General features: G+C 37.8%; 1 protein-coding gene across 3 annotated transcripts; it reads left to right on the top strand.

The window, feature by feature from the left end:
• cul4b (cullin 4B) lies at positions 1 to 16,104 on the top strand. Of its 3 annotated transcripts, XM_051657843.1 has the most exons (21): positions 1,385 to 1,500; positions 2,397 to 2,470; positions 5,595 to 5,631; positions 5,880 to 5,983; positions 6,260 to 6,329; positions 6,457 to 6,530; positions 6,665 to 6,827; positions 10,264 to 10,353; positions 11,598 to 11,680; positions 11,780 to 11,847; positions 11,976 to 12,094; positions 12,192 to 12,384; positions 12,493 to 12,597; positions 12,711 to 12,821; positions 12,902 to 12,987; positions 13,095 to 13,202; positions 13,293 to 13,406; positions 13,566 to 13,671; positions 13,863 to 14,035; positions 14,145 to 14,297; positions 14,937 to 16,104. In XM_051657843.1, the coding sequence occupies exons 3-21, from the start codon at positions 5,626 to 5,628 to the stop codon at positions 15,030 to 15,032; spliced, it is 2,022 nt and encodes a 673-aa protein (XP_051513803.1). In that variant the 5' UTR covers positions 1,385 to 1,500; positions 2,397 to 2,470; positions 5,595 to 5,625; the 3' UTR covers positions 15,033 to 16,104. The 3 variants fall into 3 exon arrangements, with proteins under 3 accessions (XP_051513802.1, XP_051513803.1, XP_051513804.1); XM_051657842.1 differs by lacking the exons at positions 2,397 to 2,470; positions 5,595 to 5,631 and adding an exon at positions 1 to 892; XM_051657844.1 differs by lacking the exon at positions 2,397 to 2,470 and having other exon boundaries at positions 1,400 to 1,500.
• The last annotated feature ends 444 nt before the right edge of the window (positions 16,105 to 16,548 follow it).

Here is a 16,548-nt window from a genome sequence, read left to right as displayed (position 1 = left end):
GTGCTCTCACCAACGGTCTCAAGTACTTCCGGCGGGTCAACGTCGCCTCTTCGAAAAGTTACTATTTCCCCGCGGACTTTCCTCAAACATAAAATACCAACCCTTCTCTCGAGAAAACAGACAACGTCCAGCAGAATGCTTTAACACAAACAACCGTCGGCGAAAAGTTGCAAATCCAACAGACTTTGTGCACCGCACAGGACTGTGCTCGAGAGAGAGGAAGCAGTATTCAACCATCTTTCCTCTGCTGGCAATAACAAGAACGGAGAAGAGGGTCCAAGTGGGGGCTACACTTCTCCATTTATCCTCATTTTCCCTATTTATACACAGAGTCGTGAGGCTGGACTTTCCCCCCACCGAGACCGAGGAATATAAAGCGTCCACACCCGGGATCGTAGCATTAGTAGACTAGCTATTTGATTTAGAATTTCTTTTTTCATGTTTCCAACAGGTTTACCTTCCCCTAATCCCCCACCGCCAGCCCAAGAGCCCAGACCGGCAGCTTCTGATGTTCACAACGACAGCAGCTTAACATCTAAGAAGAGGAAAATAAACTGTTCCGAGAAGGAAGACATTGATTCAATATCTTCGTCTCCTAAAGCCACTTGCAATTCTTCCTCCACCATCACTACGTCCTGCTCTCCCACTTCTGCACAGCAGCACATCCAGAAGAAGTTGAGGTTCGAGGACCCGGTGGATTTGATCGGACTGGATGTGAAGATGGCTGAGGAGTCGTGTAACCCCGCTGCATCGTGCTCAAAGGCGAAAAACGTGTTTTTGACCGGAGGTGTAGGGCATCACGCGAACGGACTGACCAAGTCTGCGGGATCCGCCACCTTCTCCAACAACAAACCCGGTGCTGCAAAGAAGCTTGTTATCAAGAACTTTAAAGGTAGGGAAAATAAAAGCGCACACTGATTCCCCTCATCTTCCATGTGTTTGTTTATACCCTTCTTGTGTTCCATACCTCTTTGTAAATATCACTGGCTGTGTTTCAATACAGATTGAGCTGCCTACCTATACAGCATTTGGGGGCATCATATGCACGATTGAACCGCCAATGATGGCCAGAATTGCTGTCTAGGTAGGCAGCTCACTAGGTTTTGAAACATATCGCTTGAATTCTAAAGGTGTAAACAACTTAAATAACAGATTTTAGTGCAACCATCTCCAATAAGATCAACTTTTTTCTTTCTTCTATATATAGATTTTTTAAAATTTAGATTTAGTCTCTGGAGTTTTCTTTTTGTTTGCATATCATTTATGTAAATATGATGAAAGCCTGATTTAGTTAGAAGCACAGTTTTTGTATTTCTTGCATTGCAACTGTTTTGTCCACAAATCCTTTTTTTCCTGTAATCTTTGTAAATGTATGCTTTAACAGAAAAGCCAAAATTACCAGAGAACTACACAAATGAGACCTGGCAGAAGCTGAAGGAGGCAGTGGAGGCCATACAGAACAGCACTTCTATAAAATACAATTTAGAGGAGCTTTATCAGGTAGGATATACTGTACATTTAATGTAAATATTGCTGAGAAAATTGTGTTTCTATTCATATTGCCATTTAGTAAGCAGTTAAAAAGTGAGTACACCCAAACATGAAAATTCACATCGTTGTTTACTCGCCCTCATTATGTTGAAAAAACTGTATGGCTTTCCGTGGAACACAAAAGGAGATGTTTGCCTTAAAGATATAGTTCACCCAAAAATGAAAATTCTCTCATCATTTACTCACACTCATGCCATCCCACCCTATGACTTTCTTTCTTCTGCTGAACACAAACAAATATTTTTAGAAGAAAATGTTTAGCTCTGCAGGTCCTCACAATGCATGTGAAAGGTGGTCAGAACCTTTGAATGTCCAAAAAGCACACAATGGCAGCATAAAAGTTATCCATATACATACGACTCCAGTGGTTTAATCAATGTCAGAAGCGATATAATAAGTGTGGGTGAGAAGCAGATCAACGGCCCTGTCCCAAATGACACACTTGATGTGGACTTGTGGTCTTTTGGCTTTCATTTGTGCGTTCCTGTGAAGTCCACGAGACCGTAGGGTGTCCCATTTGACATTTTATTGCTCTGATGGGTGCTAACATGCGCCCCCTTTGGACCCTCGATGTGCCGTTCGGCAGAGCACACATCAATGCAAGCTCCACGGTGGTCTACTACCCAAAAGTCCCCGCTGCTGATCCTTATTACCAATCACAGTGGACTAGAGTTTCCGTGCTGGAGGAATAATAATGGCTGACGAGGCAATATCATTTGCAGATGAAATATGGAGTTCAATCATTGTTTTTTCTGATTGTTAATGATGGATCACTTGCTTATGTGTATACAGTTTTACATTTTAGTCTGATGTGTTTAACTGGTTCAAAACTTTGTTTTATTCAGTTTTCCATAGATGGAATTACTCCTATTCAGTTTTAATTGAATTGTTTTTCTCGAGGAGGTTTTCGTTCTTAAAAGTAAGTAATCTAAACCTTTGTTATTGTGTTTGAAAGAGGATTTTGGTGGATTTTAAATATGTATAAATATGTGTGTGTGTGTGAGATATATATATATATATACACTGATCAGCTGCAACATTAAAATCACCTGCCTAATATTGTGTAGGTCCCACTCATGCCGCCAAAACAGCGCCAACCCGCATCTCAGATTAGCATTCTGATATGATAATTCTTCTCACCACAATTGTACTGAGCGGTTATCTGAGTTGGCGCCAGACGAACTGGTTTGAGTATTTCTGTAACTGCTGATATCCAGGGATTTTCACGCACAACAGTCTCTAGAATTTACTCAGAATGGTGCCGAAAACAAAAAACATTCAGTGAGCGGCAGATCTGTGGACAGAAATGCCTTGTTAATGAGAGAGGTCAACAGAGAATGGCCAGACTGGTTCGAACTGACAAAGTCTACGGTAATTCAGATAACTTCTCTTTACAATTGTGGTGAGAAGAATAGCATCTCAGAATGCTATTCTAAGATGCGGGTTGATGCTGTTTTGGTGGCACGAGGGGGACCTACACAATATTAGGCAGGTGGTTTTAATGTGGCTGATCAATGTGTGTGTGTGTGTGTGTGTGTGTGTGTGTGTGTGTGTGTGTGTATATATATATATATATATATATATATATATTACACGAAGAAGTGCGTGCATAAATTTAATGACTTTTGCGATCTGTGGCAGTATGTGAGACATGTTCTTTTTTCTATATATTTCACTGTTTTAAGCACCTGCATGCAACCATCCAGGTGTCAGAGTCATGTTTATTTGATCTAAATATATAAAAAATGGATTTTGTTGTTATTTGTGCACTTTGTTTTTCAGAGGTTCTTTATTAAATGGTCTAATGCTTTATTGTCAGTGTGTTGCTTGGAATTATTTAATAAAAACAAATAAGAGTGATCTATATCAATGTCATGACTTTTCAAATAAAAATGTGTAAAACTGTATGTATATGAAAACATAATGTACAGTTGAAGTCAGAAGTTTACATACATTTAGGTTGAAGTCATTAAAACAAATTTTTTAACCACTCCACAGATTTAATGTTAGCAAACTATAGTTTTGGCAAGTCGTTTAGGACATCTAATTTGTGCATGACACGAGTAATTTTTCCAACAATTGTTTATAGACAGATTGTTTCACTTTTAATTGACTATATCACAATTCCAGTGGGTCAGAAGTTTACCTACATTAAGTTAACTGTGCCTTTAAGCAGCTTGGAAAATTCCAGAAAATGATGTCAAGCCTTTAGACAATTAGCTTCTGATAGGAGGTGTACTTGTGGATGTATTTTAAGGCCTACCTTCAAACTCCGTGCCTCTTTGCTTGACATGGGAAAATCAAAAGAAATCAGCCAAGATCTCAGAAAAAAAAGTCTAAAGTCACAAGTCTAGTTCATCCTTGGGAGCAATTTCCAAATGCCTGAAGGTACCATGTTCATCTGTACAAACAATAGTATGCAAGTATACATACCACGCAGCCATCATTCCGCTCAGGAAGGAGACGCATTCTGTCTCCTAGAGATGAATGTAGTTTGGTGCGAAAAGTGCAAATCAATACCAGAACAACAGCAAAGGACCTTGTGAAGATGCTTGAGGAAACAGGTAGACAAGTATCTATATCCACAGTAAAACGAGTCCTATATCGACATAACCTGAAAGGCTGCTCAGCACGGAAGAAGCCACTGCTCCAAAACCGCCATAAAAAAAAGCCAGACTACGCTTAGCAAGTGCACATGGGGACAAAAATCTTACTTTCTGGAGAAATGTCCTCTGGTCTAATGAAATTTAACTGTTTGGCCATAATGACCATCGTTAAGTTTGGAGGAAAAAGGGTGAGGCTTGCAAGCCGAAGATCACCATCCCAACCGTGAAGCATGGGGGTGGAAGCATCATGTTGTGGGGGTGCTTTGCTGCAGGAGGTACTGGTGCACTTCACAAAATAGATGGCATCACGAGGAAGGAAAATTATGTGGATATAGAAGCAACTTCTCAAGACATCAGCCATGAAGTTAAAGCTTGGTCGCAAATGGGTCTTCCAAATGGACAATGACCCCAAGCGTACCTCCAAAGCTGTGGTAAAATTGCTTATGGACAACAAAGTCAAGGTATTGGAGTGGCCATCACAAAGCCCTGAGCTCAGTCTGATAGAAAATTTGTGGGTAGAACTGAAAAAGCGTGTGCGAGCAAGGAGGCCTACAAATCTGACTCAGTTACACCAGTTGTCTGGAGGAATGAGCCAAAATTCCAGCAACTTATTGTGAGAAGCTTGTGGAAGGCTACCCAAAATGTTTGACCCAAGTTAAACAATTTAAAGGCAATGCTACCAGATACTAACAAAGTGCATGTAAACTTCTGACCTACTGGGAATGTGATGAAAGAAATAAAAGCTGAAATAAATAATTCTCTCTACTATTCTGACATTTCACATTCTTAAAATAAAGTAGTGATCCTAACTGACCTAAGACAGGGAATGTTTTCTATGATTAAATGTCAGGCATTGTGAAAAACTGAGTTTAAATGTGTTTGACTAAGGTGTATGTAAACTTCTGACTTTAACTGTATCAAAATGTGTCATCTGATTGAAGTCTTGTAGTCTGTCCCAAATGTATGCTTTAATAACTCATGCACCCTCATGGACATGCAGACTAGCGTCCCATCTGTCTGCAGTTGTTTACGGCATCAAATTCTGGACTCAGAGGAAGACCGCAAGGGCTTAGGGTGCAATTTGGGACAGGGCTAGTATTTAAGTCCTTTTTTACTATCAATCGCCACTTTCAAAATCTTCGTCTTTTGTTGTTGGCAGTTTGCATTCTTGGTGCATATCGCAGGGAGGACAATTAATAGTAATAAAGGACTTAAATAATGGTCTGTTGCTTACCCAAACCATCATATAGCTTCTGAAGTTATAGATTTTATCTCTTGATCATATTGCTTCTGATTTAACCACTGGATTCTTATGGATGACTTTTATGCTGATTTTGTGCATTTTGGAGCTTCAGAGTTTTGGTACCCATTCACTTGCATTGAATGGACCTACAGAGCTGAAATATTCTTCTAAAAATCTTTGTTTGTGTTCTGCAGAAGAAAGAAGGTCTCACACAACTGGGATGGCATGAGGGTGAGTAAATGATGAGAGAATTTTCATTTTTGGGGGAACTATCCCTTTAAGTCACCATTCACTGGTATGTGTATATTTAATGTATGAAAGTGAATGAGACTAGTATTCTTTCCAACAACACCTGTTGTGTTCCACAGATGAAAGTAAGATTGATTTGGGACATGATAGTTTGCATTCATTTTGGGTGAACTATCCCTTCAAGAAGAGAATGAAATCCTGTTCATGGGATCTGCTTTTTTTTCTTTCAGGCTGTTGAAAACCTCTGCTTCCATAAGATATCTGCCAAGCTCTACAAACAGCTCAGAGTGGTCTGTGAAGACCATATCAAGGCACAGATTGACCAGTTCAGAGAATATCCTTTTAGTCATAAATTATTTATTTTGCATTTCTAACAGTACTGCAAATGTATTCCTAGCAGCATGTAGTACTTGAACAGCCATGATAACAACAAATCGTAAGAACATTCCTGCCTGTGACATGCATAAAATCAACAACTTGAGAACATATAAGTTCATATATGAACTGTGTTTGTCATTGATGAAATAAATTAAAGAGTTTCTCATTATGTAAAATCATCACAGAAATGCCCTTTTTCTGTTCTATAACAATTTCTTAACTCTTGCTGTACGGATGCCCTAGACAGTGTACTCTTCCTGAAGAAAATAGACAAATGTTGGCAAGATCACTGCAGACAAATGGTTAGTGAAATAATCTCAGTTGACATGGTTTAATTTATATGTTGTTCTATTTACCTGTTTTCAAAAACTACAACCATTAAAATGAAAAAACAACATCTTCACACATTTCCATATTCTTTTCTTCTAGATCATGATTAGGAGTATATTTTTGTTTTTGGATCGCACATATGTTTTACAAAATTCAATGCTACCATCAATCTGGTATGTATCCTTTCTTGCTAAAATAAGTTTGACCTGTAATATTGGAGGAGTCGCTCCTGCTGTCTTAATTAACTACCAGTTCCTTGCTCGTCCTGCCACTGGCAGTTAAAGATACACTTGTGTTTCGTCTTCAGGGACATGGGGTTGGAGTTGTTTCGTTTTTATATCATCAGCGACCTGAAGGTGCAAAGTAAGACAATCGATGGAATCCTGCTTCTTATTGAGAGAGAGCGGAGCGGAGAGGCTGTAGACCGCAGTCTCTTGAGGAGTCTACTGAGTATGCTCTCAGATCTGCAGGTTAGGTCTCATGCTCTCTCATTTTTAAACAACCTTGGTGTTAGTACTTTGCATAGAGTGAGAAGCTTGTGTGTTTTTCATGTGCTTGTACATCAAATAGAGTTTTTACTACCATAGTGATCTTTGGTCAAGAGCAGGTGTTTGAGATGTCTCAAGTCTCTTTTTGTGACTTTGCATTAATGAAGTTTACTAGCTTATAAGCATAGCAAAGTAAACCACAATATATGCAAAAATTAAAGTTTAATGCCCTAGGTTGTTTTTTTTCCTACAAGTGAAAATGTTATGCAGGTCCAGTGCTTTATTGCCTGGAATGAGTTTTCATGCCTTATATTATTCAACCCAAGTTGTGTTCCAACTAGGGCTGAAACGATTAGTCGACATTATCGACAACGTCGACAATAAAAAAATTGTCGACAAAAATTTTCGTTGTCGAATAGTCGTTTGATCTTAACGTAACATAAGATCATATGAAACTCTAATGATTGCACACAAGAGCAGCACTGCAGCTCACGCCTGACTGAGGAAAGGAAGAAAACACAGATCACAGTCCAGATGCACTCTAAACTTTCCAAACAGCTTCAGGTGATGTAGATCGCAAAGTATGAGGGAATTATAATGCAAAAATACAAAAGTAAATACAGAAGCACTCTTGTTGTGGAATAAGTGGAGCTGGAGCTGAGGCTCAGCTTAAGCAAAACTTGCGTGTCGAGCGTCTTTAAAGGAAACACACCGGCGTTACATCTTTAATGCAGTTCTATTTAATGCGTTATAGCTTTATTAAAGTTCAAATAATAAGGAAACTGGCATTTCTCTGTGCGTTCAGTGCCTCTTCTATGAGTTGTGCGAAGTGTCCCAATCTAAGGGGGAGAGATTGAAACTGCACCCGGCTGAGGTACGTTCTGTCATGGGGACGCTCATCCCTCAAGTGCTCGCGCTTAATGCAGCTAGATTATAACGCGATGGCAACTTATTGAATCATAATATATGTCACTGTGCATTTCTTATCGTGAAGAAAATTGGCAAAACGCAGCTTTATTAATAAGAGAGAGTTTATTTTTGTGAGTTAAAGATGGATTGAAGTGAACAAAAAGGTGAGAGAGGGTAGTCTTCACCCCCATTATACACTGCAAAAAAAAAAATTTTTTATTTGTTTTTGTTTTGGCTTGTTTTCCAATATAAATATCTAAAACTCCTTTAAAACAACGTACATTTTGTATTTTTTTATCTGAGAATGTTGAATATAATATTAAAAATACAAATATTTTAAAATATCTAAAAATCCTTTAAAAAAAGATGCATTCATCTGAGAAGCAGCATATAAGATATTTAGACTTGCTTTTAGAGAATAGATCTTGAATATAAGTGTATTTTGTTTTTACTGCACTCGCAGAAATGTAACCAAGTGAAAAAATACATTTATATACAAAATACACTTATATTTAAGATACAGCAAGTCTAAATATCTTACATTTACTTAAGAAGCAACATACAGGTGCATCTCAATACATTAGAATGTTGTGGAAAAGTTCATTTATTTCAGTAATTCAACTCAAATTGTGAAACTCGGGTATAAAATAAATTCAATACACACAGACTGAAGTAGTTTAAGTCTTTGATTCTTTTAATTGTGATGATTTTGGCTCACATTTAACAAAAACCCACCAATTCACTATCTCAAAAAATTAGAATACATCATAAGACCAATAAAAAAAACATTTTTAGTGAATTGTTGGCCTTCTGGAAAGTATGTTCATTTACTGTATATGTACTCAATACTTGGTAGGGGCTCCTTTTGCTTTAATTACTGCCTCAATTCGGCGTGGCATGGAGGTGATCAGTTTGTGGCACTGCTGAGGTGGTATGGAAGCCCAGGTTTCTTTGACAGAGGCCTTCAGCTCATCTGCATTTTTTGGTCTCTTGTTTCTCATTTTCCTCTTGGCAATACCCCATAGATTCTCTATGGGGTTCAGGTCTGGTGAGTTTGCTGGCCAGTCAAGCACACCAACACCGTGGTCATTTAACCAACTTTTGGTGCTTTTGGCAGTGTGGGCAGGTGCCAAATCCTGCTGGAAAATGAAATCAGCATCTTTAAAAAGCTGGTCAGCAGAAGGAAGCATGAAGTGCTCCAAAATTTCTTGGTAAACGGGTGCAGTGACTTTGGTTTTCAAAAAACACAATGGACCAACACCAGCAGATGACATTGCACCCCAAATCACCACAGACTGTGGAAACTTAACACTGGACTTCAAGCAACTTGGGATATGAGCTTCTCCACCCTTCCTCCAGACTCTAGGACCTTGGTTTCCAAATGAAATACAAAACTTGCTCTCATCTGAAAAGAGGACTTTGGAACACTGGGCAACAGTCCAGTTCTTCTTCTCCTTAGCCCAGGTAAGACGCCTCTGACGTTGTCTGTGGTTCAGGAGTGGCTTAACAAGAGGAATATGACAACTGTAGCCAAATCCCTTGACACGTCTGTGTGTGGTGGCTCTTGATGCCTTGACCCCAGCCTCAGTCCATTCCTTGTGAAGTTCACCCAAATTCTTGAATCGATTTTGCTTGACAATCATAAGGCTGCTGTTCTCTTGGTTGGTTGTGCATCTTTTTCTTCCACACTTTTTCCTTCCACTCAACTTTCTGTTAACATGCTTGGATACAGCACTCTGTGAACAGCCAGCTTCTTTGGCAATGAATGTTTGTGGCTTACCCTCCTTGTGAAGGGTGTCAGTGATTGTCTTCTGGACAACTGTCAGATCAGCAGTCTTCCCCATGATTGTGTAGCCTAGTGAACCAAACTGAGAGACCATTTTGAAGGCTCAGGAAACCTTTGCAGGTGTTTTGAGTTGATTAGCTGATTGGCATGTCACCATATTCTAATTTTTTGAGATAGTGAATTGGTGGGTTTTTGTTAAATGTGAGCCAAAATCATCACAATTAAAAGAACCAAAGACTTAAACTACTTCAGTCTGTGTGCATTGAATTTATTTAATACACGAGTTTCACAATTTGAGTTGAATTACTGAAATAAATTAACTTTTCCACAACATTCTAATTTATTGAGATGCACCTGTATATCTTGTTTTAAGGCTTTTTAGACAATTTTAAATGAGAAAAAAGACAAAAACACTCTAACAATAGGATTTGTTTGTAGTGAAATTTTTACTGAATTAAACAAGTATTTTTTCCCTTTAATTCAGTGAATGTCATTTAGAGGTATTTTTAAAAGATGATTTTGTCCTTTTTATTGTTGGCAGGCACGTTTAATATAACCTTTTAAGTCGGGGCACAAGCTGAATAATCGGTTTAGAGCTAATGATTAATCGTTGCAATAAACGCCCGAATAGTCGAATAATCGTTAGTTGCTGCCCTAGTTCCAACCCTGTTATTGTGTGCACAGAATGGATGTAATCACACCCCTTTGCTCCTTTTTTGACAGATTTATCAGGATTCATTTGAGCAGCGCTTTCTAGAGGAGACAAATCGACTGTATGCTGCAGAGGGCCAGAGGCTCATGCAGGAGAGAGAGGTGAGTTTCACATCAGGGGAGCAAAATCAAGTCCTGCTTATCTGGAAATTTCTTTATTATCTGAACTACTCTGAGAGCAATTATGTTGACATGTCTCATTAAATGGAAGTTGGCAATAGCTGTTGTTTTGCTTCATGCCAAAACTTACTATCTGGCTATATACAGTAAATAACTATTACTGTGTTAGTCATGTTCGTTACTGTCAAGCTTCAAAATTGACATAAAAGAACCATAAAAGCACAATTAAAGAACTCCATATGACTCTAGCATTTTTTTCAAAGCCACTTGAAGACATGCGATAGCTTTGTGTTTTGCAAAAAGGCTGTGTTTACAAATATATAGTATGTGCGCACAGCGTATTAGTGAATGGCGTAGCTCTGTTGACACACATACATAGCACGCGCATGCTGGTGATGCGCTTTCGGCTATTTTCTATTTTATCCCTCAGAACAATGCGCAATATGTGAGCGCTACACGTACAAAATCTCAGATGTAGATGCATAATAGTTCGGTTAGCTTATAACATGCATTTAGAATGGCACCGGAGGAGCATTTCTCCAGATTCTGAATAAGAAGCGAATTAAACTACTGTGAACTAGTCCACATACAGACACTTACAGGCCTTCTTGGAGCGTTCCGACTGTCAAAATAAAAGCCCAGCGGTTTTAAATTTAAAGGTGCACGACTGAAATATATTACCATTGTATTATAAAATTCTAAAAGTAAATAAATAAATAATAATAATTTATTATTATTATCATTAAAATTTGTTAACAAATTACAGCAATATTAAAGTTGACTGGGTTCCAAAAAATAACTGCACAAATAAAAGGGGACTTATAACTTACAACTAAAGTGAACAAAAAGAGAGATCTGAATTCTAGTTCTGAAGTCCAGGTACAAGTTGTAAAAAAATTTGCAAAGAAAACTGGCTTCTTTTCTACTGAAGACTTTCACTGGAATATCTGTCAATTTTGCTGCTACATTATTCTGTAGTCTAAAGTTTTTCTTATTAGGCTGTATATTTATATTGAAATAATGTGTAGTTAGAGGTTTGTGTTTCTTTACATATAAAAGAGTTCTATCACACAGTGATAGATAGATATTCTAAACTGATTATGAAAAATATAACACTGGTATCGGATTGGTGTCGGCTGATACTGAGATTTCAGGTTTCGGAATCGGATCGGAAGAGAAAAAGAGGTATCGGTGCATCCCTAACATGAAACAAATTGTCTTTGCAGGTGCCAGAGTATCTCCATCATGTCAACAAACGGCTGGAGGAGGAGGCGGACAGAGTCATTACATACTTGGACCAGAGCACACAGTAAATATGCAGAGAATATGAATAACATACAGAAAACAGGGTTCTTATTTTGGCGAACAAGTTCAATTTGTGAGTGATGTTTATTGTCTTTATTTGTAGAAAACCCCTTATTGCCACAGTGGAAAAGCAACTGCTTGGAGAACACCTCACTGCAATACTTCAGAAAGGTATCGCACTCATCGAATGAACATGATTACCATTTATTTGCCATTTAAATGGTTAGCCAATCTTTATTTTTATAGACAAATGTTATGTGTCCATTTAGACAAGTGGTTGTTTTCTTCTCAAATCCTAGGTTTAAATAACCTGCTGGATGAGAACCGTATTCAGGATCTATCTCTGCTGTATCAGCTCTTTAGTCGTGTGAGGGGGGGCGTGCAGGTTCTGTTGCAGAATTGGATCGAGTACATCAAGGTAGGATTTTGGACCCTTTTACGTTTGGTACAACACAGCTCTGAGTTTTATGTGTACATGTAGTTTTAAGTCTTGTTTTTTTTGTTTTTTGTCTCAGGCCTTTGGAAGCACAATAGTCATCAACCCCGAGAAAGACAAGACGATGGTTCAGGAGCTTCTGGATTTCAAGGACAAAGTCGATCACATCATTGATGTATGCTTCATGAAGAATGAGAAGTTTGTAAATGGTATGAAGGAGGCCTTCGAGACTTTTATCAACAAACGGCCCAACAAACCTGCAGAGCTCATAGGTCATCACACTTTCCCCACCAATCATTGTTTTATTGTTCAAGAGCTTGCAGCTCATTGGATCAAGGAGATTACTAATATTCACTGATGGTGTGATTTATGTTGTATAGCAAAATATGTGGATTCAAAGCTACGTGCAGGAAACAAAGAAGCAACTGATGAGGAACTCGAGAAAATGTTGGACAAGATAATGATCATTTTCAGGTTCATTTACGGTAAGACATTTCAACTTAATCCTCCTTTTCAAAGGCCTATAGGGGTTTACATTTTTAAACAAAATGTCTGTCTGAACCTCATAGACTTTCTATTTTTTTTTTTTCATTTTAAGGCAAAGATGTTTTTGAGGCCTTCTACAAGAAAGACCTTGCAAAGAGGTTACTGGTTGGAAAGAGTGCCTCTGTAGATGCAGAGAAATCAATGCTGTCAAAACTGAAACATGGTAAATTACATTTCTCCCTTCTTATGTGATAAAACTGTGACTGCACAGTAAAGCTTGGAATTGTCTTTTTCCCCCTTTAGAATGCGGAGCTGCATTTACCAGTAAACTGGAAGGAATGTTCAAAGACATGGAGCTTTCAAAAGACATTATGGTGCAGTTCAAACAGGTAATGATATCTTTTAGTTTTATTTTTTACTTGTTTACCTTTTTCTATTCTGTTTTCCTAATGGTTAGATTTCTCAAATGTCTCATTCTTTTGAATCTGCGTCTTAGCACATACAATGCCAAAATATTCCCGGAAACATTGAGCTGACTGTGAACATTCTCACTATGGGTTATTGGCCAACTTATGTCCCCATGGAAGTACATCTGCCACCAGAGGTCTGTTCAAATAAATTAGGAGTGCTCTGATCAGATTACTTTATCACAGCAGTAATAATATTACCTTTTTAATCGCCCTTTACTCTCCAGATGGTGAGATTGCAGGAGATTTTTAAGACGTTTTACCTGGGCAAACACAGTGGGCGGAAATTACAGTGGCAGTCAACATTAGGGCATTGTGTGCTAAAGGCTGAATTCAAAGAGGTAATGCAAATTTTGTTGCTTTTTCATGGAAACCATTTAGTTATTACAGTTAACTAATCATAATATAAACAAAGATTTTAATATATTAAAAAGTCATCCTTCCCAAAAGGCTTCAAGGAATATCTGACTATAAGGGAACTTTTTCTTTCTTTTTCCAAGGGCAAAAAAGAGCTGCAGGTGTCATTGTTTCAGACGTTAGTTCTGCTAATGTTTAATGAAGGGGAGGAGTTTTCTCTGGAAGACATCAAACTGGCTACAGGCATAGGTATGGGTGATTGATTCAAGCAAACTTTTTGTCTTTTTTATTTAAGAAACACTTACATTCAGTGCTGATTTTCACAGCTCAAAGTTAACCACAGCATTTTATCATTTAGAACTCTTTGTTAGCAAATATGATGTTAAGTTTGAAAACCTCAGATTATTAATAATAATAATTAAAATATATATATTTTTTAGAGGACAGTGAGCTGAGGCGGACTTTGCAGTCACTGGCCTGTGGAAAGGCACGTGTCCTTACCAAAACCCCAAAGAGCAAAGACGTGGAAGATGGAGACAAGTTCTCATGTAATGATGATTTCAAACACAAACTCTTCAGGATTAAGATCAACCAGATCCAGATGAAAGAAACGGTATTGTCTGGCATACTGGAACTTTGATTACTTTCACACAGCATCATAGAAATCAGACCATGGAGAGTTCTTGATATTCTGTCTCATGTTTGATTGCTGTACATCACAGGTGGAAGAACAAGCCAGCACTACAGAGAGAGTATTCCAAGACCGTCAGTACCAAATCGATGCTGCCATTGTGCGAATCATGAAGATGAGGAAGACTCTCAGCCATAACCTTCTAGTTTCTGAGGTGTACAACCAACTCAAATTCCCAGTCAAGGTAAGTTCAGATTTGATTGCAGTGATTTGATTGTGTATTTGAAGAAACAAAAGAAAAAAAACGATTGTACCTGAAGAGTTGACAAATAATACACTATTTTCTAGCTTCAAGCTATAATTGAGCAAAATCACACTCACAATTGTGCTGTTTTACTTAATAACAACACAGCTGTGATTTGCGACAACAATTTCCCCTCCCCGTTCTGAATCAGTCCTCTCAAGCTCCAGTCCGTGTTTTCCATTTCCCACTCACAGGTGTGAGAAATTCCACTCCCAGCAACTCTGGAGTGAGAGAACTCTGATCTGGCTTTTTCCTTTCCTTCTTAAAAATTTTTTTTTTAAAGGCTCCTTGTCACATGCAAAAATTGCACAGCTCCACTTTCCACTGCTCACTCTGCTCAGGAACGCTTTGAACACATTAAACAGAGATATACAAACAGTAAAGCGTCCTAGAGCTATTAAACTAAATGTCGGCATTCTTGGAACTTTGCTTGTCCAATCATATTAGATGACTGGAACTAACTGTCATGTTATATGAAGAAAGTTTTCTATTTGGCACTAATTAACAATGGAATTTACCACAGGACTCTGCATCAGAGAACATGTCACTGCCATTAAATTTGTTTTTTTCTCCTTTCAGCCTGCTGATCTGAAGAAGAGGATAGAGTCACTTATTGACAGGGACTACATGGAAAGGGATAAAGAGAATCCCAATCAATACAACTATGTGGCTTAGAGAGAGTGAGAGAGAGAGAATAATAGGGGTAGATGGGGATGGTAGAAATGACAGGTGGAATCTGTTCTCAGTGATGACGTTTACTTCCCTTAGCACATTGAACCCTTGATCCAGTTTTTGTTCACTTTACCATCTTCACCCCACTGACCGACAACTGAATCAGTTTTCTCTTCATGGCTTTGTCAGGGTGTTTTTCCCCCCATCAGAATGGCATGTCTGATTTATGAAAAAAGCAGTAATACAAAAATGTTTTGTTAAAATGCTTCGAAACCAAAATTTTGACTATCCCGAGTTTAAAAGGAAGCTATTAGAAATGTATTTATATTCAGGCTTGGTTCAATGGCTTTTTTTGTCTTTGCATTTTTTTTTTTTTTTTTTGGCAAATGTCACCTAGCATATTGGCGTGTTGCCTGTGCAAAGAAAACCAGAACCAGATTGATCAAACTCAGTGTTGTATTAGGTACCAATGTATGGACATTGAAAATAAGATTTCTCTTTGCCAATGTTTGATAAATTTGTACAGTGAAAAAAGATTCGGCTGGTTGGTCACAAGCAATTTATGTTCTGTGAATGTGATTTATTGCTAAAGAGAACAATTGAGACTGATTGGAAATGTTGCAAATTGTGCCAAGATTAGATAAATCAAGCACTTGTTTTGTTGTAGGAATGACACTGCTAAACACTAACTTGTACTCCATTTTTTCCTCCCTGCTTATACCTTTTCACATTTCCTCCTCCTTGTTTATTTTGTATATACATTTTACACGCAACTTAAAATTTGATGTTTGACACTGTCAGCTACATTGCAACCAAATTCTTCCTCCAGAAACTTTAAACAAGCACAGAGCAGCACCGTTTTATCATCCTAGTGTTTCCACATTGATATATATCCCTTATGTTCTGAATTAGGCTCATATACTGAGAAACTCCTCCGTGTGGCATCACTGGATCTGTGGATTTTTTGCCAGTGGTGTTTTGAGAAATCATTCTTAAGTGGACAGTTGTCCAGTGTCTGGAAAAAGTATGCTTGTTTTTATTGCCTCAGAATAAACAAATGTATGTGTTTCCATGATCTTGTCCCTATGTTCAATGATTATGAGTTCAGTACTACATACATGCTAGGTACCATTAATCAATGTTTTTATTATTATTATTGTTGTTTTATTTATTGTAATAAATATGGGATTTATTTTATGGATTATAATTAGATTAGTATTATAATACTGCTAAAGCCTACTAAATGTCAAACTATGTATTAGAATCCTTTTTATTAAAGTCATAACTCTAGGCAGGTCCTTTCATATTGTAATTTCAGCCAATGAGTTATACAGTAGAAAAATATAGCTAACAGTTTTAACATCAAAATAAGTAAAACGCATCAACTACGTTAAAAACAGTAAAAAATAAAAATAAAATAAAAACATTGATTGTGCATTATGTAATACATTTACTGCACTAAAGCATAAAATTATAGTATGTTATCAGAGATTTAGGAAACATGCTAAATTGAAATACT

Source organism: Myxocyprinus asiaticus, chromosome 27 (assembly GCF_019703515.2).
Source record: "Myxocyprinus asiaticus isolate MX2 ecotype Aquarium Trade chromosome 27, UBuf_Myxa_2, whole genome shotgun sequence".
NCBI classification, from domain to species: Eukaryota; Metazoa; Chordata; class Actinopteri; order Cypriniformes; family Catostomidae; genus Myxocyprinus; species Myxocyprinus asiaticus.
The sequence above is the reverse complement of the archived record's forward strand: the minus strand, read 5'-3'. Positions and strand labels throughout refer to the sequence as shown.